The sequence below is a fragment of the Struthio camelus genome, chromosome 16 (genome assembly GCF_040807025.1).
Source record: "Struthio camelus isolate bStrCam1 chromosome 16, bStrCam1.hap1, whole genome shotgun sequence".
Taxonomy (NCBI): domain Eukaryota; kingdom Metazoa; phylum Chordata; class Aves; order Struthioniformes; family Struthionidae; genus Struthio; species Struthio camelus.
The window spans coordinates 16,026,212-16,052,146 of NC_090957.1; the positions used below are offsets into that span (position 1 = coordinate 16,026,212).

A 25,935-nucleotide genomic window follows, 5' to 3' on the forward strand; every position below is an offset into this window, starting at 1 on the left:
CCTTTTCTTTGCAGCAGCAGTTTCACTGCCTGATGTCAGTTCTCTATTACAAACTTATCCCAAGTAGGCCTATAAATCCTGAAGAGCGTGCCATGAGACTTTCACTAACCTGGAGTACTACCACGCTCCATCCCTCCTTCTCCCAGCGCTTATCTGAAGTTTAAGTAACCTTTGTCGGTATGACAAAGCACTTTGTGTGTGGTTTTTTTTTTTTTTTTATGGCCCTGGCTTGCTGCAGCAGTAAAGCTCTCCTCCATGTTTAATAACCGACCTGGCAAAGTTCCATATTAAAGGGAGATTAGAGAGAGAAATCATCTACATACATGTTTGCATGAAGCAAGACCTAGTTAGCTAATTAACAGGAATCCATCTTGTACCAGTGACTTGACATTTGCTGTTGATGCAACTTGAAGACAGGATCCCTTGCCGCCCGCCCCGTCTCGGCAGGGATCACACCGCCCGTCTCGCCATCGCTCCCCTTCCACCCGAGCCTCTGCACTGCTACAGTTACTGGTTTCACACGTGTTTTCCTAGCTGGTATTTTTGTTCCACTTGCCAAAATAACCCTCCCAGCTGTGTGTCAATAGCAAACAAATCACGCTCCACCATCCAGACGTTGGCTATCGGCAAGAATTCAGGCAGCAATACGTGAGGCTTAAAAGCTGCTGACAAAGCATCCCCTTTCTCCCCTCCCAGTGCCCTGGGGTGGGCTTCAGGCTGTTCTCGACTTCCATTGCACTGCCCTCACCAACATCCTGACTAACAGGGCCCCAAGCTTTCTGCAGCCAGCGATTACTATTTGTCCCTTCCCTTTGCTCTTCGTTCCCACTAGATAGTTTAATTTGTCCCCTCAGCTGTCTCCTCTCTGCTAGTCACAGGTGGCCACAGTAAGTGACAGACTTATCCCCCAAAAGGCCATGTCCCACCAGCAGCCCTTCTGCACATGGGGGGCACGCCAGCCCTAGCTCCAAGCCAGAAACCAGCCCTGGATGGACGTGGGAGTCCCCCTGCAGTCTTTACACTGGATCTGACCAGCTCCTTTTATTGTCTTCCCGTCGCCATCTCCTCCTGCCTCAGCCCAGCACCTCGCACGCCGACTCGGCTCAGCCTCTCCGTGGGGCAGGCCGAGGCCGCGGACCCGTTGGCTTCCCCCACGCCATCCAGGCTTTCTGGGCTCTCCGCACAGATAAGTTCATAGGAAACAGATGTGGGTGAGAGGTTAAACTCAGAAAAACAAGGGGAAAAAAAGCAACGAAACAGTAGTGAGTTTGCTGTGTCAGCGCTCTGCGGGGACAGCTCAGCCGCGGCAGGGGGTGGAGGGACGCGGACGGGGCAGCCACCTTACAACTCCCGCCTGCGCGGGCTGAACAGCCCGACAGCCCTCCTCGAGGGGAGAGCTCAAGACGGAGACACTCAACATTGAAAACCAGAGCAGATGAATTATTTTTAATGCGTCGGGCCTGTACAGTAGCAACATGACCCCGAGGAGCTCGGTTAGCAGACGCCTGCTAAGCGCAGCGCCTCTGATAGCCGAGGTGGACGGCAGGAGCGCAGCCAGGCCACGAGGCCCCGGAAACGGCGCGGAAGCTCAGCCCCCTCCGACGATTGCGCACGGCGGCCAGGAGCGCCGGGGACGAGGTGCCAAACGTCAGTCCCTGCCCGTACCCACCACCTTGTTTACGCTTGCTCGTCGCCAGCGCCGAGGAGAGGTCGGGCAACGGCGCTACGTGGAAATAAAAACCCGTTTGTAAAAAATAGCAGCAGCCTCCCCCCGAGAAGAGTTGCCGAGGCGTAAGGGAAACGCTCCGGCAGGCCTTGGCACCGCGGCCCCCTCTGATCCTTGCGGAGCCGCCGCACACGGCACGGGCCGGAGGGGCTGCCGGTGCGAGCACGGGGTTCCTCGGAGAGCGGCCTCTCCGGGCAGCCCGGAGACGCAGGTCAGCGGCCGCCAGCTAGGCGGCGACTGATGGGGGAGAACCTGCCTAACGCAGCCGGTTACGGCAAACAGCAGTTTCCCTCGAGCCCAGCTCGGAGGCCGTTCGGATCAGCGCGAGGTCTCCTGTGCCGCCGGCTCCAGCGGCGACAGCGCTCTGGGCTCACGCCGGTGCCCTCCCCAAATTCTCCTGCCAAGTCCACCCGTGAGCGAGCCTGCTCGGTCCGACACGCAAGAGACTGTCACCCGAACGGGCGAGAGGCAGGGGCTCATTCGCTGCCATCTCGCCATCAAGCTAGAAGAAGCTGTGAGCCTTTATCGGCAATTACAAGAACATCCTGCTTATTTTTACTGTGCCCCCACTACAAGCAGCAGGATTTCGGCTGCCCAATTAGTAGCTCAAGTTACTATTTAAAGAATGACAGAGCTTAGGTGAGAGGCAGGCTGCCTCACTAATCATTTATGTCACACTCATCACTGGGATTTGTTCCGGCTGTTACTGGAGCATTTAAAGCCATCCTTTCTCCCAAATTAAGCGCTGCAGGTTTCGTAAGAGGGTCAATCATTAACTACTCTTTGCTGACCTCCTTCAGTCCCAGGTACAGCCCATGGTACTACAGGAATGAGTTTGGCTTTTTACAACAGCAACTGCCATCTCAGACAGCAGATCTTTCATCTTGTTTTAGATAAAACTAAGCCAGGCAGGCAAGACATCGCCAGCTGCCCTGGCAATAGCTCTCTGGGGGAAAACACAGCCTGCGTAGCCTCACCTTCTCCGAAAAAAGCCTGAAAGTCTTGGTGAAAAATTGAAGTGAAGAGCATGTCGAAATAACTGGCCATGTAAGAATGATTCCTCTTTTCCAGATGGCGTCATACTTTTGGGAACCAGGAGATGTGTAGGCCTTCTTGCTTTACATCATTGCAAGCACAATTAATTCAGGTTTCTCTCTCTGCCTGTTCCTCCACTTGCACCTCTAGGATAACATCTCTGAATGCCCCCCAAGAAAGGCAGTCCCAGCTGTAAGTGAGGTACAATCTCATGTTAGGTTAAATTCCCCTTCACCCCCCAGCTGCAGGTTCATTTTGCAGCAATTTTCATGCCACACAACACTCTGACACCAGGGACAGCTGCAAACCAACGCAGTGTATTTCCTGTAGACATTGAACATTTACTAGGTTCATACTTTTCCTGTTTACAAGGTCACACGTGCAGCCTTCCCACAAGCTGTCATCACATCTCAACAGCTTGTAAGGGACCTTCAGGCTGCAAGTTCCCCACTGCAGACCCCATGGCTTTATCCCAAGTTTAACACACACAGATCTGCAGTGAGGCAGCACCTTCATCCTGTGCCTGTCACTAAGGCACATTAGCCCATGGCAACTGAGTTAGCTTATCTTTTGGGTTTTTTGCAGCCCAGTCTTAGAGGAAAGCCCTCTCACTGGGTCCTTATCTCTGCTCTTTGTGAACGTATTATCAAGTCTGAGAACTTTTTAAACATATCTCTGAAAGGCCTAAGCCCTGAGCTTCCCAATGCATGCAACACTGCAGCAGCCTGAGGCCCTGAGCAGATCAAGCTCCCCAGGAGCTGATAAGGCCACAATCCTGATAAAGACTGCAGAATCAGCAGCTGCACCAAGCAGAAGATGCTGCTTCAAATTGGTTAAAGGGCAACATGCAGTAAAATTAAAATGGGAACAAAGTGCCACCACTAGACTCCTTGTCAGCAAATTGACAACGAACCTCCCGTAACACAGCCAAAGGCACATCCAGCCTGGGACAAGCTTAAAACAAAATTGTAACCTTAATATGGATTTATCTCTGCTTTTACATAACTGAGTTAGAGTTGAGTGAATCCCATATTTGCAGGGTGGCCGAGTAAAACCTAACACCACAGCCAATGACTGGCAGGGAAGGGGGGGGGGTTCAATAGGAAGACAAGCCCTCCATGAATCGCAGCTGCTTTCAGGACAGCTACTGATGTCTTCAGAGAAGAGCCACAGAAGGGACAAGGTCTAGTTCTTCCTTTTGTCAGAAGGCATCACAAAGTGCAGAGCTTTTGCTGACAAAGGGAAAAGCCCTGCCAAGAGCCTCTAGCTCATTAGGAAAAAGTCTTTTTTGCAATACTTACATGCAAACAGCAGCATCAGGAACAACAAGTGCCCAAAGGCAACTGGTTACAATTTCTTTGTTTCTACCAACCTTCACCTCAGCCAAGTACCCACTCACAGTTGTGGGACTCAATAAGTTATGTTGGGAAAGAGTTCCAGGCCATCCTAATCCCAGGGAAAGGCTAAATTCAGCTCAGTACCAAGAGCCACCCAAGTCATTGTGGGCTCCCACCACCACCAGTTGCAAGGGAGTCTGCTGTCCCCGCACTGAGCCACGGTTCTTCCCTACCCAGTCACTGGGATTGCTACTGTGAGGACAAAAACAGAGAAAGGAAAGTGAGCAAGCATGGGTGAATGAGGGAACCGGCATAACTGGTCCCTGCCGCTCATCACAAGCCATCAAGTTCAATGCTGACAGCCAGATATTTGAGGACAATAAAAGCACTTAAGATGAATTTATTTTCAGTGTTTAAGGTCTTCTGCCTCAGCATGCAGGTTGGTCACTGTAGAAAAAAAAAATCACCCTCAGGGCAGTAATTCCATCCCAGTTCAAACATTTACATCTTCCTCTGTGGTATGTGGCACTCCCGTAGGGAGATCCAGACAGACCACAGATTGGCAAACACTGGCGGGAAGCTGAGACAAACCACACTAGTTTTGGGTAAAGGCTTCATGGACTGAAAGGAATGAGGGTAAACAGTATGGGGGGGGGAAGGCTTTTGGGTAAAGTGCAGCAGGGCTCTCAGCCACAGGGTCTAGCTCAGGAAGCAGGTAGGAAAGCATCTGCTTTTCAGAAGCAGTCAGCACTTGCTTGTCAGCTCTCATATGTTTTACCTTGGGGGCAGAAAGCCTCCACCTGATACACTTAATGATCTCTCACACAGGCCCATGACAAAGTTGCTGCAGCTTGACAAGAGCAGAGCAGCCTTGACCAGAAGTCCCAAAAGGTCTCCAGCTGAAGATTCAGCATCTGGAGCACCACTGGAGACATCCATGATATGGACAATCGGAAGAAATGCACTATGAGCAGAGATAAGAAGGTGATTAAACAGCCAGGCTACAGCTGATAGAAAAAATAAGAAAAAGCATGTTTGCTGAGTGCAGCAACCCTGGCTCTACAAGACTAAGGCAGCCACCCACAGGCACACAGAGAAGAAAGGACTGTAACAAGCAGTAGATAAATGAGAAACTGCTGCTGGCTTAGCAGAAAAAGCAGAGTAAAGTACCATCACAACTATTCAGTCAGCTGTTGCCTGGACTTTGTCTCTCCACATTTCAGACTTCCTAACTGTTATCAGCCATGACCCACTGGCTGCTCTGGTGTCCATGTACTTACTTCAGCCTCCTTTTTTGTCCTTCACCGCTTCCTCCACCATCCCTACCCACACTCACCAGCCCCAGCTGGGCTGATCCACCTTCCATCTCAACCACTATCACACATCTCTGGACAGAGACCAGACACCCAGCTCTTGACTCCCTTTGCTCTGCTATTCCCTCCTCTGCCAGATCACAGCTCTTCTCAACAGGCAGCACACGCAAACCCTCCCATCACCAAAGCAGCTTTCCAAGTCCGTGCCACACCTTTACTCTGAGTTCCCTTTTAACCTTGCTGCCCATCATATTGTACTGGGGCATCCCAAGCCCACATTTCTCTCAATGTCCAGGCTAGGGATCTATGTCCACCTACACACTGTTATTCCCAGGGTTATCCTCCCCACACTACAAGAGTGCAGACACAGCATTGCAGGGAAGGAGATAGTATGGACAACTGCTTCCTCTGGCTGGGCAAGGTGGCAGATCTCTGAAAGCCTGGTGGAGAAGCAGCCTGGTTCGGGCACATCCTGGGTGTTTGAAGCAGGAGAGGAACAAAACTGCAGTAGTATTTTAGCTTCTCCAACCTCTCCCAGACAGCAACAGCGGACTTCACCAATCCTGTTTTCATCCACGCTCTTTTCTTTCCTACTACAGGAAGGGTCCCTGTAGTATCTCCCATATGTTTAGGACACCCTCCCTGCTACATCATCCTTCCCCCAAATCACCATCTTCCAAAAAACATCAGGCTGCATCTGCCTTCCCTTGCAGGGACCAGCCAGGCCTCCACACAGAGGAGGAACCCATTGCCAAGCAGAAAAGGCTGTCCAGGAAGGTTCTGCCTAACCTTTAAGGCCTCTTACATTCACTCTGCAAAGCAGCAGCAACCACAGGTGTGTTACTTCACCTCAAGGAGGCCATCAGTTTTGGCAAGGAGCACACATCCCTTCCCTCTGCCCCAGGACTGACCTGGGGCTCAGCCCTGCTCCAGCCACCTTCAAACCACCTAAGGCAGGGAACCACCCAGGCAAACCCTAGCAGCAACCTATTCTCACGCGCCTCTAGCCAGCCAGCCCCTCCGAGCATCCTCACCTGACACGTGGCACAGGTAGGAGTAAAACCCTTCTGCTTTCAGCATGATGAGCAGCGACCCCCAGCCCAGCAGGACGGCAGAGAAGAGCAGGTTCTCGATGATGGCTGTGAATGCCATCCACCAGCGCCGGCGATGAGCGGTGGCAAGCGTGGGCGCCATGGCTGCGGGGGAAGACTGCCTTGTCGAGAGCCTCAACCTGCAGGGATGGCAATAACATCCAGTCAGTTCTCAGACAGAGCACGTGCTACTCAGTGCAAACAATGTGGTTTAAAAAGATCTCCCCATCAGAAAGCAAGCAAGCCTGCCTGCCAAATGAAGAGCACTCAGGTGTAAAACTTATTTTTGCACCTAACCCAGCGTACTGAGCTACCTGGCAGGACAGGGGAGCACGAGTGCCCTTGTCCCAGGCCCCCCCCAGAGCTCCTTCCCGCACGTGCTGGGTGGCAGAGGAGCATTCAAGGACTCTGTTCCACTTCCTGAGCAACAGGTATGAAAACACAGCAAATCGCAGCTGCCCAGAGCCTGCTCCCCACCACCTGTATGAGGCAGGGGGGCTGTTTGCGAGGTAGCTGGGAAACACATCGCAGCGCAGGCGGCTCCCCCCCACCCCGAGCCGATCTACCCGCTCCTCGAGGGGCAGGAGAGGCCAGGACAAGAGAGGCAGCCCCGGGGTCCGCCTGCACCAAGACATCGCCCCGACCGAACAGTTCAGTTGCTCCACAACCCACTGCATCGAGCCGTCCCGCGAGGCGTGCAGACCCGCTCTGAAAAGCGGCTGGGAGCACGGTCCTGCGCGCATCATTTATTCCACAAATGGTCCAGAAAGGCACCTTTTCGCTAAGCATCAGATCACCCAGCTGGGAGACCAGGCAGGGGCCCTCCCATCCTGCATGACAGCTGGCTGCACAAGCCCAGGACAGCCTGTCTGTGCAGTGACACATCCCCTCAGCAGACTGGCGTCCCCGGGCCACCCCACGGACACTGCAGCTGGATTAACTGTCTCCAGCTCCACCTGTCCCCTGCCCCAGGGCCAGCTGCAAGCAGCCTCTGCCGCAGGCCTGGCTTTCCAAGGGGCTGCTCCAGGGAGCTCCGCGATGCGCAGAAGGGTCACGAGGCAGGTAGCCATTTCGGATGAGCTGGGATTTTTTCCCCCCAGCGCAGAGCACACCCTGATCAGGAGCTATGGGGAAGTGGGCTGGTTGGATGCCAGGGCCCCCGAGGGGGCTCTCCGTGGCACAGGGGTCCCAGCATTGGGCTGCTCTGGGGGTGGTCTGGCCCAACCCCCTGGAAGGGGGCCAGCCCATAGTGACAGCAGCCGACATAGGGACACGGCACAGGGACACAGGCCCTGGGAAACGAGCCGGCAGCCCCCACCGGCAGCGCCCACCCAGCGCGCAGGCCCGCTGCCCCAGCGCAGCCAGCGACGCATTTCCTCCGCCGCCTCCTCTTCCCCATCCTGTGCACCCGCACACCCACCCTCCCAGCCCCCTCCCACGGGTCCTTCCCCAGCACCGCTCCTCTGTGCTGTGCAACCTGCTCCCTCCCCCCGACCAACCCCCACACACACCGCTCCTCTCCGATGCGCCCCTCTCCCCATCCACAAGTCCCCCCCACGCAGGCTGCTCTTCCCCCATCAATCTCTCAACACGCTCTGCTCTCCCCAAATAGTCCCCCCCATCGACCCCACTGTCTCTCCCTGGCCAATCACCCAATGCATCCTGCTCCCTATCCACAAATCCTCCCCATGTACCCTGGTGTCCCCCAATCCCCCAGTACACCCCACTTTCCCCTCAAGCAGCCCCCCAACACACCCTGCTCTCCTGCCAGCTAATTCTCCAATGCACCCCACTCTCCCCAACCAATCCCCCTACACCCCACTCCCCCTTAAATGCAGCCTATTCCCTCTCCACATACCCCCCCTGCATCCCACTCTCCCCCCCAAAGTCCCCTGTGCACCCTGCTCTCCACACTGCCAATTCCTCAATGCACCCCACTCTTCCCAGCTACAGACACCAGCATGCACCCTGCTCTCCCTCTGTGCACCCTGCTCCTCACACTACAACCCCCCCACATCCTGCTCTCCCCCACACACCCCACTCTCTGCCAACCAGCCCCTGCCATGCAACCTGCTCTTCCCCACTACAAATCACCCAGGCACCCTGCTCTCCCCCAACCAACCCCATAACACACCCTGCTCTTCCCCTGACCAGTCCCTGCTCTCTCCCCCACAGACCCCCCCAAGCACCCCACTCTCCCTGTGCACCCAGCTCTCCCCCAACCAGCCCCCCATGCAACCTACTCTCTCCCAATGTACCCTGCTCTCCCCCATACAGACCCCCCAAATGCATCCTGCTCTTCCCCCAACCAACACCCAATGTACCCTGCTCTTCTCCCAGCAGAGCCTCCATTCTGCCGGCTCTCCCCCATGCAGACCCCCCAAATACACCCTGCTCTTCCCACAACCAACCCCCCAATGCGCCTGACTCTCCCCCTTACAGACCCCAATGCACCCTGCTCTTACCGCAACCAACCCCCAACGCACCCTGCTCCCCCCTGCAGACTCCCGCCCCCAAGGCGCCACGCGCTCCCCCTCGCAGACCCCCCGCACCCCGTCCCGCCGCCGCCTCACCCCGCCCGGCGCGCTCCGGCCGTTCCGCTCCGCTCCGCGCTCCCACCCGGGGTTTTTATCCGCCCCTCCGGAGAAAACAAGAGGCCGCCGCTGATTGGCCGCCGAGCCAGCCAATGGGCGCGCCCGTCGCCGCGCGGGGCGCCAGGCGGCGCGCGCCGCCGCCGGTGGGGGGGCACGTGCCGGGCCTCGCGCCCCCGGCCCCGCCCCCTTGGCCTCCCGGCCCCGCCCCTTGGCCCCGCCCCCCACCCCGGCAGCGCCTCCGCTTTTCACCCTGAGCCGGAACCGGCGTTTTGCGCGGGGGCCGCGGGCGCGTCCCGGTACCCCGGGGCCTGCCGGCGCCGCCCGCCCGCCTGCCCTCGAGCGCCCGCCTGTAACTCCGGGCACGCAAAATGTCCGCCGCAGAAAGAGCCCTTCGACAAATCCGTTGGGGGGGGGGGGGGAACGTCCACCCGGGAGTTTTAAACGCGGAAACGCAGCCTCTGCTCGGAGGCTGCGGTGGGGAGCGCGCACCTCCCGCCCCGGCGCCGCTCCCGGCCCGCGGAGCAGCCGGGAGGCCCAGACCGGGGCCTCCCGCGGGGGGCAGGCGGGGGCAACGACCGCCAGGTCCCCCCCCCCCGGGCTCCCCCTCGCCTCCAGGCCGGGGCTGGGCCTCCACGGCACTGCCGGGGCCCCCGAGGGCTCGCTCGCCCTCCTCGGGCTCGGCCGCAGCGCGGGGGCTCGGCCGACGCCGCCTCTCGGGCCCAGCGTCCCCCCGGCAGGCTCTATCTTAATATATATAATAATAACCACGGGCGGCAGGGCTGAGGAGCGAGCGTTAAACACGTGGGAGCCGTCGTCTTCATTCTAGCTGCCGTTCTTGCCGCGACGACGAGGGGAGCCGTGCTGTATTCCTCGCAGCGGTTTAAGGAGGATTGGTTTTTTTGTTTTTTTTTTTTTTTTGCTCGTATATATACAGCCAAGAGCACAAAGTAATTTCTATTGACAGCACCAAATCCGTTCCCTAAATCCCGAAGGCGGCCTGCCCCCCCCCAGGCTCCCCTGCCTCAGGGGGATGGAGAACAGCCCCCGGTAAACGGCTGCTTCGAGGCATTAAGCCAGGACCTGAGCTCTGCACTCTTTTTATAGTGAATGACTTCTCGAAGTGTTTCTCAGCAGGATTTCTAGCCAGGTCCTGGTTCAGAGAAGGGCTGGGAGGGGGGGAAGGAATTGTGCTGGTACAAACGTGCATGTGATTTCATTATAAACCAGGCTCTTCCTTACCGCTGCACCGACCCGCTGCTGCCAGAGAGGCCCTGCGGCGAGCTGAGCGTGTCCCACACGAGGTGGCACGTGCCGACGTCGGAGGCAGTACCGCTCCGGGGCCCTCATGCACGGTAGGAGGAAGGTGGCCACGTAAAATCACAGCGGCTGTTTTTTCGCTAGCCGAGAGAGGTCGGAAGGATCCTTGCGGCAGGCAGGCGTCGCTGATGCGCTCAGGGAAAGCCGAGGGCCCGGATGCGCGGACGCGCGTCTGCCCTTGCATCACCGGGAAAAGGGCAGGCTCAGATGGGTGGGAAAAAGAAAGCCTCCGATGTGGGAAAAGGGTCAAACATTGCAACAGCAGTAACATGGATTTAAGCCAAAGCAAACAAAAAAAAATATATCCCAAAGAAAGCAACCCCCAGCCTGCACTGGTGCAGTGCTGCTAGCAGAGGAAAGGGAGCCTTGCGCTGCCCACGGGCCCTGGGAGAGCTCGTCTGGAGCTGCGTCCACAGTAATCCTGGGGGCTGTGCTGAAGAAACATGAACTCGGACTGGCACGGGCACGAGGAGGGCTCTGAGGTTACTTGAGGAAACGCAAAACCCGTTGTATAGGGAGAGCACAGGGGGTGCTTGGTTTTTCCTACCCTAGAAGAAAAAAAAAAAAAAAGGAAGCTATCAGGTGATCTACTGTGGTCTATAAATACACCCAGGGAATGAGTAAACATCATGGAGAGAAAAAAATAGAGTGGAGCTGAAGAAAAGCACTGGCACAAAATCACATTTATATAAACGGGCCAGGAAGGATCTGAGGCGGGAGGTGGAGGCTCCCAACCGGCCGGCCAGGAGCGTGGCAGCAGGCTCCCGCAGGAGCCGCCAGGCCCTTGCCCCAGGCAGGGCTCGAGTGGGTCGCGAAACGGGGAGGATGCTACAGCTGCGACAACAGGGACGACCCCAGGCACCCGCAGGGGCCATCCCCGTCCCCCATTCCCGCGACTGGGAATTCTCTCGGCGGCTCTGGCCACCCTGGCAGAGGGCGGCGCGGGCAGCTGGTGCAGGACCTGCCCGCGGGAACCGCTTCCTTCAAACCTCTGGGGCGCTTTGGAGAGCCGTAGATGTGGCGCCGAAACGCGGCGACCGCCCTGACCCGTCGACTTTGCCCCACTGACCTCCTCCATCCGGAATTAAAACCAAGCAAAGCACCGACAAAAGCATCCCCTGCAAGGAGCTACCGGCCTGACTGTGCTACAGGCGGGCATCCGGGAAGGCGCTGCTTGTTTTCTGAGGCCGGATGAAGCTGCTGCCTCAGGCCTCGCGCTGGGCTGGGGACACATCCTGCTTAGCGGATTAGCCTGCGAGCGCCGAGGGCTCACGTAACAGCAACGGCCTCAAAGCGAGACGCGTGTTTTAGTGTCAGGAAGGGCAGGCTGAGTGTTGTCAGCGCTTTGCACGCTGCACCCAGGGCGAACCAGCTCACGTGGCAGCTGCTTCTGGCAAAACGCAGCTCCGCTCGCAGGCTGAAAATAGCCGGCTGATTCGGAAAAAGGAACAAAATCCAAAAACAGCTGCTTACAAATAACATGTGGATATGTTCCTGCCACTGCAATAAAATAGCTTCAAAACAAAAACTAGCCTGCGCAGAAAAGAGGTCTGTCCAGGCCACTGCACAAGTCTTGCCAGAATTAGCATGTTATTTGTGTAACAGAACGTTTGGTGTTAAAATCACAGCAGCCAGCGATCCCCCCCGAAAGCCAGAGGGCTGCAGGGCTGGAGGTCTCGCTCCTGGGGGAGCGCGCGGGTTTGGTGCGGTGCCTTGCGGAGAAGCCCTGGCGAAAAGCAAAAGGCAAAAAGTAAGCTCCATCCCGCGCAGCGGTTCAGTTCCTGAAACACCCTGAAGCCTCGTCGCCACCGACAGCGTTGGAGCTGAAGCGGGATGACTACGCGACCCCACGCGTGCCGCAGTGGTGCCTCCTCCGGGCTCGTGCCAGCGTCCCGACGGCTACGGCGTGCTCACGCCTACGCGAGAGTGAGGAATTACCTCGCCTGAACCAGGAAATGAAGAAAAAACCAGATTGCCTAAGGCTGCAGATAGTTTCCTCACTTCCGAGAATATTTCTGGTCTTTGACTCACATGTCTTTGATTCGGAGCAGGGCTCGGAAACTGAACTGCTGGTGGACTTTGGTAACAAGTTTATTTTCTTTTGGGGGCTTTCAAATCAAAGTAACGGGAAAACATACACAGAACTTATATATGTCTATAACCCGTTTATGCTGCAAATGCTCTCTGGCTCCACGGGTGCCGGCTGCGCGTGCATCAACGGGGCACACGTTGCCCCGGGCGTTCCTCCGTCTCCCCGGCCCAGGCACGTCGTCTCTGTCCAGCGCCCGGTGCCTTCAACAACCCGAGGGCCTCGCCGTGCACCCGGCAGGGCGCATCACGGTCGTCGCCGCTCTCCCTCATCCACGGCCACGCGTCGCGACTGTGGGAACATCACTTCTGAGATGTGAGACGTCGGCGAGAACTTAGAAACGCTGTTTCCTACGCAGGCTTCCTCCTTGTCCGGACCAGCACGGGTGCTAGATGCACAGGCTGACATTCACAGCCTGGGGGGGGGGCCGCGTTCGCGCCTACACGACTGCAGCTCGGTGTCCACAGGGAGCTCAGAGGCGTGCGTAAACCCTGCGTCACGCCGTGAGCCGTTGGGCGGCACAGGGGTGCGCGTGAACGGAGGCAGCTAGAGCCTGCCACGAGAGCAGAGCTGCACAGATAAACCCGAGCAGACCCAGATAGCCCTGTAGCTAAGCAGCTAAAATTAATTTCAGCCAAAGCTGCTTTTGTCAGCCCGCCACCCCGCCGCAGCCGAGCTCCACGGATAATCCCCGCCGGCGAGGAGCACCTTCACAGCAGCAGTACCCCGCGCCTCAGCAAGGGAGGAGGAGCTGGGATGGGGAGAGGTGAATGCACGACCTCAAACAGTGGGTGGAAGCGTCTTTTGGTCCAGGTGTCTCCAAGCAGAGCCCCGGCTCTGGGCAGCGCTGCCCCCTCGCAAGGGCTGGCGGTGCCTTCGCTCCAGCCAAGGCAGGGCCGGCGGGGGCTGCGGCGGCCGCCCCGCGCGCCAGGCGGGCACGAGGTGGGCTCAGGTGCTGGCCGCGCTCCCAGGGGCGGCTGGCGGCTGCTCGGCAGGGCCGGCCGGCGAGTGCTCCTGGCTGGTCCTCACGTTCTCGTATTTCGGCTCTTCCTCCTCCGGGCGGCCCGTCGCTTCCAGGCCGCCCTCCTGCACCCCTGCGCTTTTCGGCTGCCTCGTCCCCGGCAGGTGGTTGCCGGCGGGCGGCTCGGCCGCAGCGCCGGGGACAGGGCTGGCGCCGCTCTCCCTCTGCTTGGAGCTCGCGGCCGAGTCTCTCCGCTGGGCCAGGGCCCGCCGGGGCGGCTTCTGGATGCCCTCGGCGCTTCTCCTGGCCGGGGGCTCCTCCTTCGCAGCCCTCCTGGCCCGCTGCGAGCTGCCCAGCCGCTTGAGCACGGCCTGCACCGGTCCCTCGCCGCCGGCCTCGGCGTCCTGCCCGGCCGTGCCCACCATCACGTAAATGGTGGTGACGTTCGGCTCCTTCGCCCTCGCCTCCCGGCCGCCGGCTTTCGCGGCCGCCTCCAGCGCCTCCACCCTCTGGGCCACCTGCCTGGTGCTGGAGGCCACCCGCCGGCGGCCCCCCGGGGCGGCCCGGCCCGCCGACCGGTGGCTTTCCTCCCCCTGGGCGAGGGGCTCAGGGCTGTCGCAGCTGCCGCTGGCCGGCCGGTCCAGCAGGGGCTCGGCCACGGTGCCCCGGCACTGGGGGCCGAATTTGGTCCCTTCCGCAAAGGACACCGAGGGCCGCTTAGCCTTGGCGAGGCTGGAGGTGCGGGGGATGGCGAAGGGCTGGGACACGTCCTCGGAGCTGAAGGCCGACGGGTCCGGCAGCGCCTGGCCGGCGGGGGACGCCCCGTCCTGGAGCTCGGCCCCCGCCAGCACGGGGATGCCTGCGGGAGATGCAGCGGCGTCAGGGACCCGCCGCGCTGCGGCCCCGCTCGGAGCCGGGCTTGGGGCCCTCGGCCTTTCCCCTCTGGGCCGGCGGACATACAAATAATCCAGTCCCGGGCTGGCGAGGGAGCGGGATGCACCCCGGGCCGTGCGGGAAGGCCACGAGCGGCGCCGGGGAAGGGGGGCAAAACCAGCTACGTCACCTTCTCGGGGAGGGACGGAGTACTCGGGGCCATCGTTGTCCGTGTCGAAGGAGGAGAAGGAGCTGTCCGAAACCCACGCGGCGGACGGCGGCTCGATGAAGCTGGGGTTAAAGGGGATTTCTGCATCATGGTGGGAAACTGGGGAGGAAAAGAAGAATAACTGGGGGCTGTTGCCCCGTTCCAGGTGGAAACTGCACTCCGAGGCTGGCTCCCGGCTTGGCTGGCTCGGCCCTGCAGGGAAACGCAGGGTTTCGCCCCAGAGCAGCGCAGGGCAGGGGTAGCAGCCCGGCTTTTACCTGTGACTTTGGGAAGTTTGGAGCTACCCAGGGAAAAGCAGGGCATCATAGCGCTGAGGTTCGCCAGCACCCGCCGCACGTGGTGCTTCATCCGGGACACGACGCCGTCGTCCGCCGCGGCCGCCCTGCAAGGACCCGCGAGCGGGCGCGGGGGAACGGGATCTCACCACGCAGGTTTTTTCCCCTCTGCTCCCGGGAGAGGAGCAGGCACGGGCCTGCCCGGGGCAGCTCCGCTTCTCCAGCAAGAGCCGCTTTCCCTCTGGAGCCCCGAAACAGCGTGACGTGTCGCCATCTCGCCGGCGGCATCCGAGCCCGAGCTGCACGCCGCATCGGCACACAGCCGCCTCGCCGGGGCAGGGCTGGTTTCTAGCAAAAATACCTGTCTCTGGCATCGGCCTGGCCGGCGCCGCAGCAGCAGCAGGCGCCGCAGAGCAGCAGCAGCAGCAGGGGGACGAGGATGGCGGCTGCCAGGGCCCCGTGGTCCTTAAAGCCTGCGGGGAGACCGGGCACACGTCGAGGCACGGCGCGGACCCCGCGGCGACAGGCAGGGACGCCGTGGACCCTGGCGTCGCCAGGCCGAGGAGCCGGGGGCGCGGAGCGATGCTGAGGGTGCTCTTACTCCAAACGCAGTCGCCCCGCACGGGGTGGCAGGTCCCGCGGGAGCACTGGCAAGCGGAGGAGCAGTTCACGCCGAAATATCCCTCGGGGCAGGTGTCATTGCAGCTGGAAGAGAGAGGGAAGGAAGCGGAGGCGGGGGGATGCACCCCAGAGCCGCCGGACCCCGGCCGTGCTCCGCGCCCGGCATTACCTGCCTCCCCAGTAGCCAGCCCAGCAGACGCATGCTCCCGACACCGGGTCGCAGCTCCCCGCCGCGCAGTCGGGACACGGCTGCCGGCACCCGTCCCCGAAGGTGCCCGCGGGGCAGGAGCTGTTGCAGCTGCCGAGAGAGAGAGAGAGACAGAGGCGTCAGGACGGGTCGCGCCTCGCGGGCAGCCCCTCTCCGGCAGCCGCAGTAAAGACGGCCGGAGTCGCGGCGGCGGCGGGGGGGGCCGTACCTAGGTCCCGTCCAGCCGGGCTCGCAGCTGGCGCAGGCGCCGCTCTCCGCGTCGCAGACCTCCCCGGAGCGGCAGCGGGGGCAGCGCTGGCGGCAGCCCGGGCCGTGGTAGCCGGGGGCGCAGCGCTCCTTGCACAGGGTCCCGTTCCAGCCGGGCCGGCAGGCCGAGCAGGCCCCGTCGGCCGCCGCGCAGGGCTCCCTCCCCTCGCAGCTCCCGCAGCTGCAGGGCAGAGGCGCGAGGGGCCGTCAGGGCATCCCCCCGTGCCAAAACGGGGCACGCAGGGCCACCCCGGCAGGCTTCACCCTGCGCCGGCGTTGGGTGTCCCCAGGGGTCTGGGCTGCAGCGAAAACACCTTGCGGTGCTTAACGCTCCGCGACAGCAGCGGGGCAGGAGCAGCGCAGGGATGGAGGCTGCTGCTTTAGCGCCCTGGGCAGCGGCCCCCAGGGTGAAAGTCGGTGCCCCGACTCCCAGATCCCACCGAGCTTTCTACTAGATTTAGCCGGATGTTTCTTTTGGGGCGACGCTGAGGCTGAATCTGAGCGATGCTGGAACCCTCCCCGGGGACGGGTCTCCCCGGCCGGTGCCGCGCTGACCTTCATCCTGGGACACGGTCCAGCCGCGGCCAGATCCGCAGCCGGCCGGGTCCTTGCTGGGTCCCCCCCCGTCGCGGCCGCGCCGCCGGCTCACCTGTGCACGCACTGCGGCCCGTATTTCCCAGGCGGGCACGGGTCGCGGCAGCTCCTGCCGTGGTAGCCGGGGCTGCAGCTGCAGTGGCCGCTGAGCGGGTTGCAGGCGCCGTGCAGGCAGTCGCACCGCCGCTGGCACGCCGGGCCCCAAAACCCGGCCTTGCACTCGCATTTGCCCGTCTCCTGGGCGCAGGGCGAGAGGTTGCAGGAGCATTTAAAGCTGCACCTCCTGCCCCACCAGCCGGGCAGGCAGCGGCAGTGGCCGCTGAGCGGGTCGCAGCGGGAGCCGGCCGGGTTGCACTGACACTGCTTGATGCAGGTGGGGCCCCACCAGCCCGGCTCGCAGCGGCAGGCGCCGGTGAGGGGCTCGCAGCGGCCGCGGGGCCCGCACGGGCAGGGGAACTGGCAGCGGGCGCCCCAGTGGCTGGGCAGGCAGGTGCAGCGCCCGCTGGCCGCCTCGCACGTGCCCGTGGGGTGGCAGGGGCAGCGCCGCTTGCAGTCGGGGCCCCAGTACTGCTCGGGGCAGCCTGCGGAGCGAAGGAGACGGCGGGCGGTCACGGGGCGGCCCCCGCAGCGGCCCCAGCCGCCCGCCCGCCCCGGCGATACTCACGGGAGCTGCAGTCTGCTCCGAAGAAGCCCGGCTTGCAGAGGCAAAGCCCGGGTCTCACGCACACCTCGTCCGCCCCGCAGGCGTCCTCCCCTTCGCACAGGGCTGCGGCGGCAGGGCAGGACCGTGGGCGCCGGGCCGCGGCACCCAACCCCGGCTCCTCCGTCCCTGCCGCCAGCCCGCTCCTCCCTCCCGCTTCGGGGCCGTCATCGGGGACCCCCCCCCCCGCCGCCACGCTCACGGCGGCGGAGGAGACGCCCCGGCCGAGCGCGGGGACGCGGCTCCGGCCGCCGTCACTTACCGGCCGTGCACTCCCGCCCTTGCTGCTTCCAGCCGGGGCAGCACGCCAGGCCCGCGGGGAGGCTGCGGAGAGACCGGCGCCCGTTAGCTCGGGCGAGGGGCGCCGGGGACCGCGGGCCCGTTGGCAGCTTCCACCCCCCCCCCCCACCACCAAGGGAGACACGAAGCCAGAGCCGGGCGCTTCCCCCCCGGCGCTGGGGGAGGCCGCCGGCCCCGCGGGCATCGCTCCGGAAGGAAGCCAGCAAAATTGGAGGAAGTTTAAGACGCTGCGGCCCGAAGCGGGCGGCGGGGGCCGGCCGGCCGGGGCTCGGCGGCGGCGGTTCAGGTGGAGCCGGGGCCGGCGGCTGCAGGCCGGACGGGGGGAGCGCGGCGCGACGGCCGGGCGGAGGGACCCGGCTGCTAAGGATTAGCTACGACTTAAGTTTCCCATCTGCTTGGGAAAAGAAAACGCCGTTTTTTTGCCCACGCGACGGCGCGTCCTGCACCCCCCCGCTCCCACCCACCCACCCAGAACCACCCCAACCCCGGGAAGGGCTCGGGGCGCTCCGCCGACCGCCGAAAGGCCGCCCCGGGCGCCTACCTGTCCGTGCGGCACACGTTCCTGCCGTCCGGGTCGAGCTCCTGGGCCGAGCCCTGCACCCACAGCCAGAGCTGGAGGCAGAGGATGGGCCGCGCGGGCGCCATCCCGGCCGGGCGCGAGGGGCCGCTTGCCTCCGTCCCGTCCCGTCCCCTCCGTCGCTTCCCTCCCGCGGGTTCGGCCTCTTCCTCCCTCCAGCCTCGGGTTTCTTCCTGAGGAAACGCGGGAGGAGGCGCCCGGATCCAAGGGGCGCCGAGGCCAGGAGGCGGCAGGGAACGCCGTCGCCGTCGCCGCCACCGCCCGGGGCTATTTTTGGCCCTCGCTGAAGCCCGCGACAGCCCGAACGGGTCCGTTCCCCCCACCCCCCGCAATGGCCGCCTCACCCTCCGGTCACCCGCTCCCCGCTGCCGCCCCGACCTGCTCCGCCGCCCCCCAGAGCCCCCTTCCGCCAAGGCCTGCGTGGTCCCCGCCGAGCGGCCGCCAGCCAGCCCGGGGCGCCGCCGACCCCTCCGGGCCCCGCTCCGTGCCCCGGGGAGGGGGGCCGAGCTGGCCGTCCCCTCGTCCCCTGCAGCAACGCGGCGCGCCCCAGCCCGGCCCTTTGAAGCGCCCGGACGCCGGGGCCCGCCGCCTCGGCTGGCCGCCGGCTCCCCAGGAGCCCTGTGTCAGCACATGCACAGGAAACACCTTTTTCCTACCCGAGAGCCGGGCTCGGCCGGGAAGGGTCCCGGGTGGAAGCGCGCCGCTGCCCCGGCCGCGCGAGCCTTTAACTCCTCCGGGCCGGGGACGGCCCGAGACGAGGCCCCCGGCGCGCGCGGAGCAGCCTCGCCGCCTCCGTCCCCGCGCCCGGCTCTCGGGAGGGCGCAGCGAAGTGAGCTCCCGGCCCGGCCCTGGGCAGGCGAGGGGCGACGGCCGCGTCGGCGGGCGGCTGCCAGCGAGCCCAAACCCCAGCGGCGGCACCAAGCGGCTCGAACGCTCCCTCGGCCTCCTCCTCTCCCTCGGCCTCCTCCTCAGAGCGCCGCGGACGGAGCAAAGGCCGCAGCAGACGCTTTGCGGGACGAGCAAGAGATTGATTTATTATTTCCGACTCCAGCTCTAGAGCTAGAAAACACCTGACCCGCGAGGACCGAGTCGCCCCCGTGAAGATGAGGGTTGGGCCGTTTGACATGAAAGTCTTCCAGTTTCCAGCAGCGGAAGGAAGAAGTCCCGGTACAAAAACCGATTCACCTCGAGTCTGAAAAGTGCAAGAGTGGCACGTGCCGTGCTGCGGGTCCCCAGCCCTCCCCGGTGCGACGTGCTCAGCCCCGGCTCCAGCGCGCAGCCAACCCGAAACGCGCTTTGCCCAGGACAGCGCCCGGCCGGCCCGCCTGGACGCTCTTCCTTGACCTTCACATTGCAGGCGCAAGGCGGGAGGAGGTGGGATGGGAAAAGGGATGAGGCAAAATAACCACGGTCTCAGCCGGCCGGCGCAGGGCAGGATCCGGCCAGGGGACCCCGAGCCGCTGGCGGTCGGGGGAGCCCCGTCGGGGCGCGACGGCGGAGGGGACGGGGGCAGCTGCCCGCAGGGCCGAGCCGCGAGCCGGGACGAGACGGGCGCAGGCGTACGGAGGTGCCGACCCGGCTGGGGAGGGGGCCAGCCAGGCGGGCGCCCCGCGGGCTTCGAGCAGGGTGGCGGTAGCGGCGGCGGTGCTCGCGCCGGGCCGGGGTGGCTGCGCCGCCCTCGCCGACGCCTGCGGTAAGAGGAACTGGGGGAGGGAAGCGCGGCGGCGAGGTCGGGGCCGGCCTCCCGCTCGGGTCGGGTCAGGGAGGCGGCGTCGCTCTGCCCGGCGAGCCGGCCGCCGGCTTGCTCTCTCCCTCTTGCTCCGGCTGCGTTTCCAGCGAGTCGATGATTTCCCAGGCTCCGGAGCAGCTGGGCGCGGGGGGGTCTCTGCTGCTGCCCTGATACCACAGCCCAAAACTGCAGGGAGAGCAGATAACGGGCGCGGGGGAGAAGAGCCTTCCCAGGGAAGCGGCCGGCTCCCAGCCTCCCTCCCAGCCCGGTCCCCGGAGAGCCGAGCGACCTGCCCGCGCCGCAGCCCCCGCGGCGGCGGCCCCAGCGCCGGCAGCTCGGCCCGCGCCCGAGCGAACTTACAAGCTCCTAATGTTGGATTCGGGAGGCCGAGCGTCCACGCAGTCGGCGCCAGGAGCTGGAAGCCAGGAGCCCTCGTCTTCGTCGCTGCGGGGCAAAAAAGAGCGGCAAAAACCCGCGCTGAGTCGCACGCGCAGCCAGAGCCGCCCCGGGGCCCGCGCCCCAGCAACGGCCGCTGCCTCCCGGCCAAGCCACAGGGTCCGGAGAGGCCCCCCGGGCGCGCGGGCAGGGCCGGCCTGGAGGTCTCTCCCTGTCCTTTTCCGTGCAGCCAACCGTCTCCCGCTGTGGGCCCCCCATTGCTTCCCCTCGGGAAGTGCCTCCTTGCTCATCCACCCCTCTCTTTTTCCGACTTCCCCTGTTCCTCTCTCTTCACCCTACACATCCCAAGGCTGCTGGTGTCCAGCCAAGGACCAGCAGCCCCCTCCTTGGCAGCCCTCAGCTGTGTTTTTTCTCCAAGCTCCACGTCAGCGGTCGTGAAGCTCCTGTCCCAGATACAGCCCCCTTTTTAGGGCAAGTACCACCCCTGCTCCGTGATCTCCATCCACAAGGCTCTTCTCAGATACCAGCTTCAAACCCACGCCGCCTGGTCCGCAGACAGCTCGTCCCAGATTGCCAGCAGAAACCACAACCCACTTCAAGGTCTTCAGGCATCTAACCTAGCCAGGCAAGGCTAACCTCCCCCTAACCCAGGGGAACCGGCCAGCCGCCGTCCCTCAGCCACGGTAATTGCTTCGTCTGCCTCCCAGGAGCCCGGAGAGGATACTCCCAGCTCTGTAGAGAGCCCCCCGGCTCCCAGCCCTGCCTCCCAGGCTGCCCTCGCCGTGCCGGTGACTCCAGACCAGCCCGTCACCACCAAGCCGCCGGAGACTCCCCCGCGCTACAGAAGCCTGCGAGACGCAGCTCTGCGAGGCGGCCAAACGCAGGCAGGCAGGAGCCGGCGGGGAGCCCCGGCGCAGCGAGACCTCTGGCCTCATCCCAGCGAGACTTGGCCTAGCTCGGCCTCCGCACAGCATCGAAGCCGCGGCGCCTCGCAGGGGGGCTGCACGCAGGCTGCAGACACCGCTCGGCTGCGCGCTCCAGCCGGCGACGCTCCGGCCGGCGAGCAAACAAGCCGCGCCGGCTCGGGGGAGCGGAGGGACCGCGCGCTCCTGAAAATCCTGTTCTGCCTGCCCGAGGGAGCAGCAGCAGCTCATAGAGGTCTACCTCCTCATAGAGGTGCCACCAGCCAGGCCCAGCCCTTCCCAGCCCGTCTGGATCCCCGGACGGCACCAGCAACCTGCTCCTCTCGAGATGGCTCCCTGCCAGGGCCTGTCTGGGCTGCCAGAGCTGGAAACTGGCCGCACTGGGAGCCGGTGGCACGGCAGCGTTGCAGCGCTTATCTCCAGCACCAGAGCACTACGCTCCAGGCACACCGAAACCTCCCCTCACCCAGGGCTCCGGCTGACACAACCCCCCCAGCCCTAGCTAGCGCACAGCTTCTCCCCGCTGCTTCGGGCCAGGAGACACTCCAATGCAAGCAAGCAGCAACAGCAGGTTTCCATAGCATAGAAGAGCTCAGCCCCCTTCAGACCTTTATTAAGGACCCGAAAAGCCAGTGAAATACAGCTCCATGTATGTCCCCCCAATGCCGTACAACAGCTTTTGCGCAGGCTTAGCCCCCGCTGCCTCAAGCAGATAAGCAGTGCCTGGGCTGGCGCTCAGCACGGTCACCCCTCCCAATCGTGAGACGTCTGTTGGAGCCAACATTGCCCGCAAATGTCTTGCAGAGCCTCCAGGGAACATCTGTACTGCCATCTTCAATGGCTCTCTGCTGGGACAGCCTCCAACCAAACGGTGCAGGGACCAGCCTGCCTTGTGCGGAGGTCCCAGTACCACCACCTCGCCTCCCCTTCGCCATGCTTCACACAGGGCCAAGCAGCATTTGGCCAAGGAGCAGCCGCGTGTGACTGGTGACAGGGACATGTGAGTGCCAGCAGAGAAGAGCAAAGGCTCCCAGGACTCAGCCAAAGCAAGACATCGAGCGCAGACAATAAACCTTTGATCTCTGGAACGAGGACAGGACAGGACAAGACAGGACAGGACGAAGCAGCTCTTGGCCTGAGGGAGTTCCCTTCCAAGGTGTCACATCACGCGGAAATGCCGGAGCCAGCCAGCCAGCATCTGCCCTGCACAGAGCCTCGCCGTGCTCTGCCTCTGGCCAGCTGGACTCACCTGCTTGCCGGCTCCTCCGCTGTTCCCAGCATTTTGGCTCTGATTTTTCTCCTCTGTTTTTTGATAGTCGATTTCATTGCATCCAAGAAGAAGCTAGGAATTCTCTCTTCGTTCAGCAGCTCCCTGGCAAAAAGAAAGCAGCTGGTTAACTGAGGGCCCGGCAAAGAAAACCTCCCAGGAGCGTGCAGCAACTGCGGCAGGAGCAGCCTTTGAAGGGCTGCAGGCTGCTACCAAGACAGGGAGGACCTGGGCTCGTTTTCCCCGGCTGCTGTGGAAGGGCTCACCGCTGGTAATAAGCCAGCTCCTCCTGCACCAGGAACAGGTTGGTCTTGAGCTCGTTCCGCTCTTGCAGGATTTGCTGTAGCTCTTCCTTTGAGAAGCAGCAGTGAGCAGGGCTCTTGGCTGGGCCTTGGTGCAGCGGGTCCTCCTCTGCAGGCAATGGCGCTCCTTCCTGGTGGGTTTGGGATGGAAAGAAAGTGAGCAAGCCCAGAAACCCTAACGGCAAATAGAGATCCCACCACCTCACCTTGCTAACTCCTTCCTCCGACCCTGCCGTTCTTATGGACTAGGCACTACTGGCACCACTGCACGTGCTCACTGCTTTTCAGTCTTCAAGGATAAGCCAGACTTACTCAAACTCCTGCGTCCCTGCTGGCAGTCTCCAACACCCGGACTGAGCTGGGAGTTACAGGAACCCAAAACAGCTGCAGGCAGGTTTATTCTGCGCTAGCAATGGCCTGTGGCAGGTGGGCCGTAGCATCAGGCTTACTCACCAGGCTGGGCTTTGGCGGCTGGGCTTCAGAGGCAGTCCTGGTCCTCCTGCTCATTTCCCTCTGGGTTTGCAGCACAACAGCCTCCAGGTCTGACTTCTTCTCCAGCGCGCTCTTGAGCTGAGCCTGCACCACGGCCACCTTGTGACGCAGGTCCTCGTTCATGCACATGAAGCGATTCAGTTGCTCCTGCAGCTGGAAAGCCCGTGACAGCCAAGAGTGAGGGGGGGGGCAACAGCATCTCTCCAAACTCGGCCCCCACCCAGGGACATCGGTGTGTGCACAGCCACGGGAAAGGCAGAGAGGCCCAAGCGCCAGCCCAGGCAGGGTCTGCAAGCTGTGACCATGGCCCCAGAGGGAGCTGACACAAAAGCAAGCCCCCAGGCCCTTCACGCGCCATGCCCGTGAGCAGACGCGCCAAGGCTCCCTCCCACGCGCTCACCGCCTCCGTGTCTCGGCTCTTGCAGACGATCTCGTGGGCCTGGGCACGAATCTCATCCCTCTGCTTGTCCACCACCTCTTTCAGCCGCAGCATCACTTCTCGCTCCTTCCGCGCCGTGCTATCTGAGCCCAAACACGAGGGGAACAGGCATGGGTGGCAGCCCCCAAGGACCCCAGGGCTTCCCCCAGCCCTGCAACGCGGCAGCGCTGGGGAGGGCAGCTCTGGTGGAAGCTGCGCACGCTGCCAGGGACGGTAGGGAGTGACCCAAGGAGGGAGGTGGGAGTCATGCTCGGTAAGAGCCAAGATCAGCAGCAAGAGCAGTTTGCAGCAAGGCAGCCTTGCACAGGGAGCCGCGCAGCCCGGCCCGACCTCCAGCCTCGCTGCAGACAGAGCCCCGGCTGCCCTCCCTGCTGCTGCCCGCAGCACCGTCCTGGGCCGCTGGGATCTCCGTCCTTCCTTGCATCTGCCTGCCGGGGGGACGCTGACTGCAGGGACGCACGCTGTGCCCCCTCGACGGATTAAATCCCTGTACCAGAAAGCCTTTCTGGCTGCCTCATAACGCACCGCAGCACCAAACCCACCCTGCTCCCGCGCCAGGCACCCAGCGGACCCCAGCACAGCACGGGGCAGACACCCGCTATCTCCCTTGAGAGCTACACCCGCACCTCTGCCACCCGCTCCTCCCCTTGCTAGAGCTGCGTTTCTCCAAAACCGCCTGAAAGCCCTTCTGCTTCTCCCCGGGGGTACAGGGACGGCTCGTTATGTGCTTAGACACAATAAGGCTGTAATCACTCGGCCCCCCGAGCTTCTCTAGTAACAGCCGTCCCAGGACTCCCGTTTTTGCACCTCCTCGGGTCCTGGTTTCGGTCAGGCCAATCTCCCCTTCCTGTTTGTTCTCACTGCTAGAACTGCTGAGCTTTCCTAGACTTTTGCAAAGCTAAGCTCTAACGTCACTGCTCGAAAGCAGAGCAGGAACAGAGGAAAGGGGAGCTGAGAGTTTCAGGCTGCGCCCGTTGCATCCTCACACTTGCAAGAGCAGCCTGCACCCCGCGTTCGCCGGCCAGCCGCACGCCCCTGTGCCTCCGCACCCCTGGCGCTGGGCGCGGGCTGGGGTCCCTCCTCCGCGGTCTCCCCGGCAGCACCCCTCTCTCCAGCCAACGCGAGGGATATCCTGCCCAAACCCTTCACCCGTGCACGAGCCCCGGGTGGCTCGGGGTCCCCGTTGCTTGCAGAAGACGACCATGCTTGTGCTCCCCGGTAGGACAGGGGCAGCCGGGGGTCTCCAGCGCTGGGCACCCCCCTGGAGCCAGCACACGACGGCTCAGCCCCGCGGCGGCAGGGGACCCCGAGCCCCCCGGACACTCGCCTTCGTGGGACTGGCTCTCCGCAAGCTGCCCCAGGAGCTGCTGGTTCTGCTCCTCCAGGCGGGCCAGGCGCTCGGCCTGGGCCCACTCCCGGCGCTCGGCCACCCACAGCCTCTGCTCCAGCTCCTGGGGGACAAGGACAGCCAGGTCGGCGCTGGCCCCGGGGGAACCCCCAAGGGCACAGGGACAGCTGGAACGGTGCCGTCCCCGAGGCGGGACAAGGGGCAGGGGGGTCAGTGTCATCTTTGAAGGGATCCCCGAGGGGGAAAAAGAGGCAACTGAGTCATCTGCCACCCCCAGGGGACAAGGGCAGCCGGGTCAGTGCTTCCCCTGAGGGAGAAAGGGCCACTGGGGTCACGAGCAGCTCTGAGGGGCCAAGGACAGGCCAGCACTATCCCTGAGGGGACCCCAGTGGGGACAAGGACAGGCCAGTACCTCCCCCGAGGGGACAAGAAGGGGTCAGCGCCTCCCCCCAAGGGACCCCTAAAGGGACAGGGAGGGGCTGGTGCCTCCCTCGAAGGGGACAAGGACGGGCCAGCAGGACCCCCGAGGGAAGGGCAACAGCCCCCTGCTTCCCCCGAACAGGACAAGGACAGGTCAGTGCCTCCCCCCGAGGGGCCCCCGCTCACCTCCGCGTCCTGCCGCCCGGACGGCGCCGCCTCGCTCTCGGCGCCCGCCGGAGCCACCAGCGCTTCCAGCAGCTCCAGCAGCCGCACGACGGGCGGCACCAGCCCGGCCACGGCGTCGGGCCCGAAGCGGCCCGAGAGGCGGCGCAGCTCGGAGCCCAGCGCGCCGGCCATGCGGTACACGTGCGGCGGCGCCAGGCGGCCCGGCGGCGTCCGCCACAGCGGCTCCGCGCCCCGCGCCGCCTCCGCGCCCCGCGCCCGCTCCCGCTCCGCCATGGGCCGCCGCCGCCGCCCGCGGCTCCGCCCCGGCCCGCCTCTCCCCGCCGCGGCTCCGCCCGCCCCCCCCCCCC

At 63.2% G+C, this 25,935-nt stretch overlaps 3 protein-coding genes across 4 annotated transcripts in view; all 3 read right to left on the minus strand.

Moving 5' to 3' along the window:
- The window catches only part of SLC43A2 (solute carrier family 43 member 2), a 34,107-nt gene extending 24,884 nt beyond the window's left edge, over window positions 1-9,223 (minus strand). Inside the window, exons 1-2 of one of the 2 annotated variants that reach the window (XM_068909585.1) lie at window positions 9,076-9,223; window positions 6,446-6,642 (exon numbers count right to left, since the gene is read on the minus strand). In XM_068909585.1, coding sequence (XP_068765686.1) covers window positions 6,446-6,605 — 160 coding nt within the window. In that variant the 5' untranslated portion in view covers window positions 6,606-6,642; window positions 9,076-9,223. Of the gene's footprint in view, window positions 1-6,445; window positions 6,643-9,075 lie in introns of those variants that run through there. The other variant, XM_009675905.2, reaches the window with a different exon arrangement.
- Window positions 9,224-12,488: 3,265 nt separating this feature from the next.
- On the minus strand, window positions 12,489-18,252 carry SCARF1 (scavenger receptor class F member 1). Its single transcript, XM_068910594.1, has 11 exons — window positions 18,051-18,252; window positions 17,472-17,533; window positions 17,174-17,275; window positions 16,565-17,090; window positions 15,878-16,096; window positions 15,631-15,759; window positions 15,442-15,545; window positions 15,202-15,313; window positions 14,823-14,947; window positions 14,527-14,664; window positions 12,489-14,322 (listed from the first exon to the last, which is right to left on the minus strand). Exons 1-11 carry the CDS (start codon window positions 18,152-18,154, stop codon window positions 13,451-13,453), a joined length of 2,493 nt encoding a protein of 830 aa, XP_068766695.1. The 5' UTR covers window positions 18,155-18,252; the 3' UTR covers window positions 12,489-13,450.
- Window positions 18,253-19,096: 844 nt separating this feature from the next.
- On the minus strand, window positions 19,097-25,831 carry RILP (Rab interacting lysosomal protein). The gene is made up of 8 exons (XM_068910595.1): window positions 25,589-25,831; window positions 24,962-25,085; window positions 23,596-23,717; window positions 23,157-23,348; window positions 22,668-22,834; window positions 22,384-22,506; window positions 20,176-20,259; window positions 19,097-20,001 (listed from the first exon to the last, which is right to left on the minus strand). Exons 1-8 carry the CDS (start codon window positions 25,757-25,759, stop codon window positions 19,845-19,847), a joined length of 1,140 nt encoding a protein of 379 aa, XP_068766696.1. The 5' UTR covers window positions 25,760-25,831; the 3' UTR covers window positions 19,097-19,844.
- Between the last annotated feature and the right edge of the window lie 104 nt (window positions 25,832-25,935).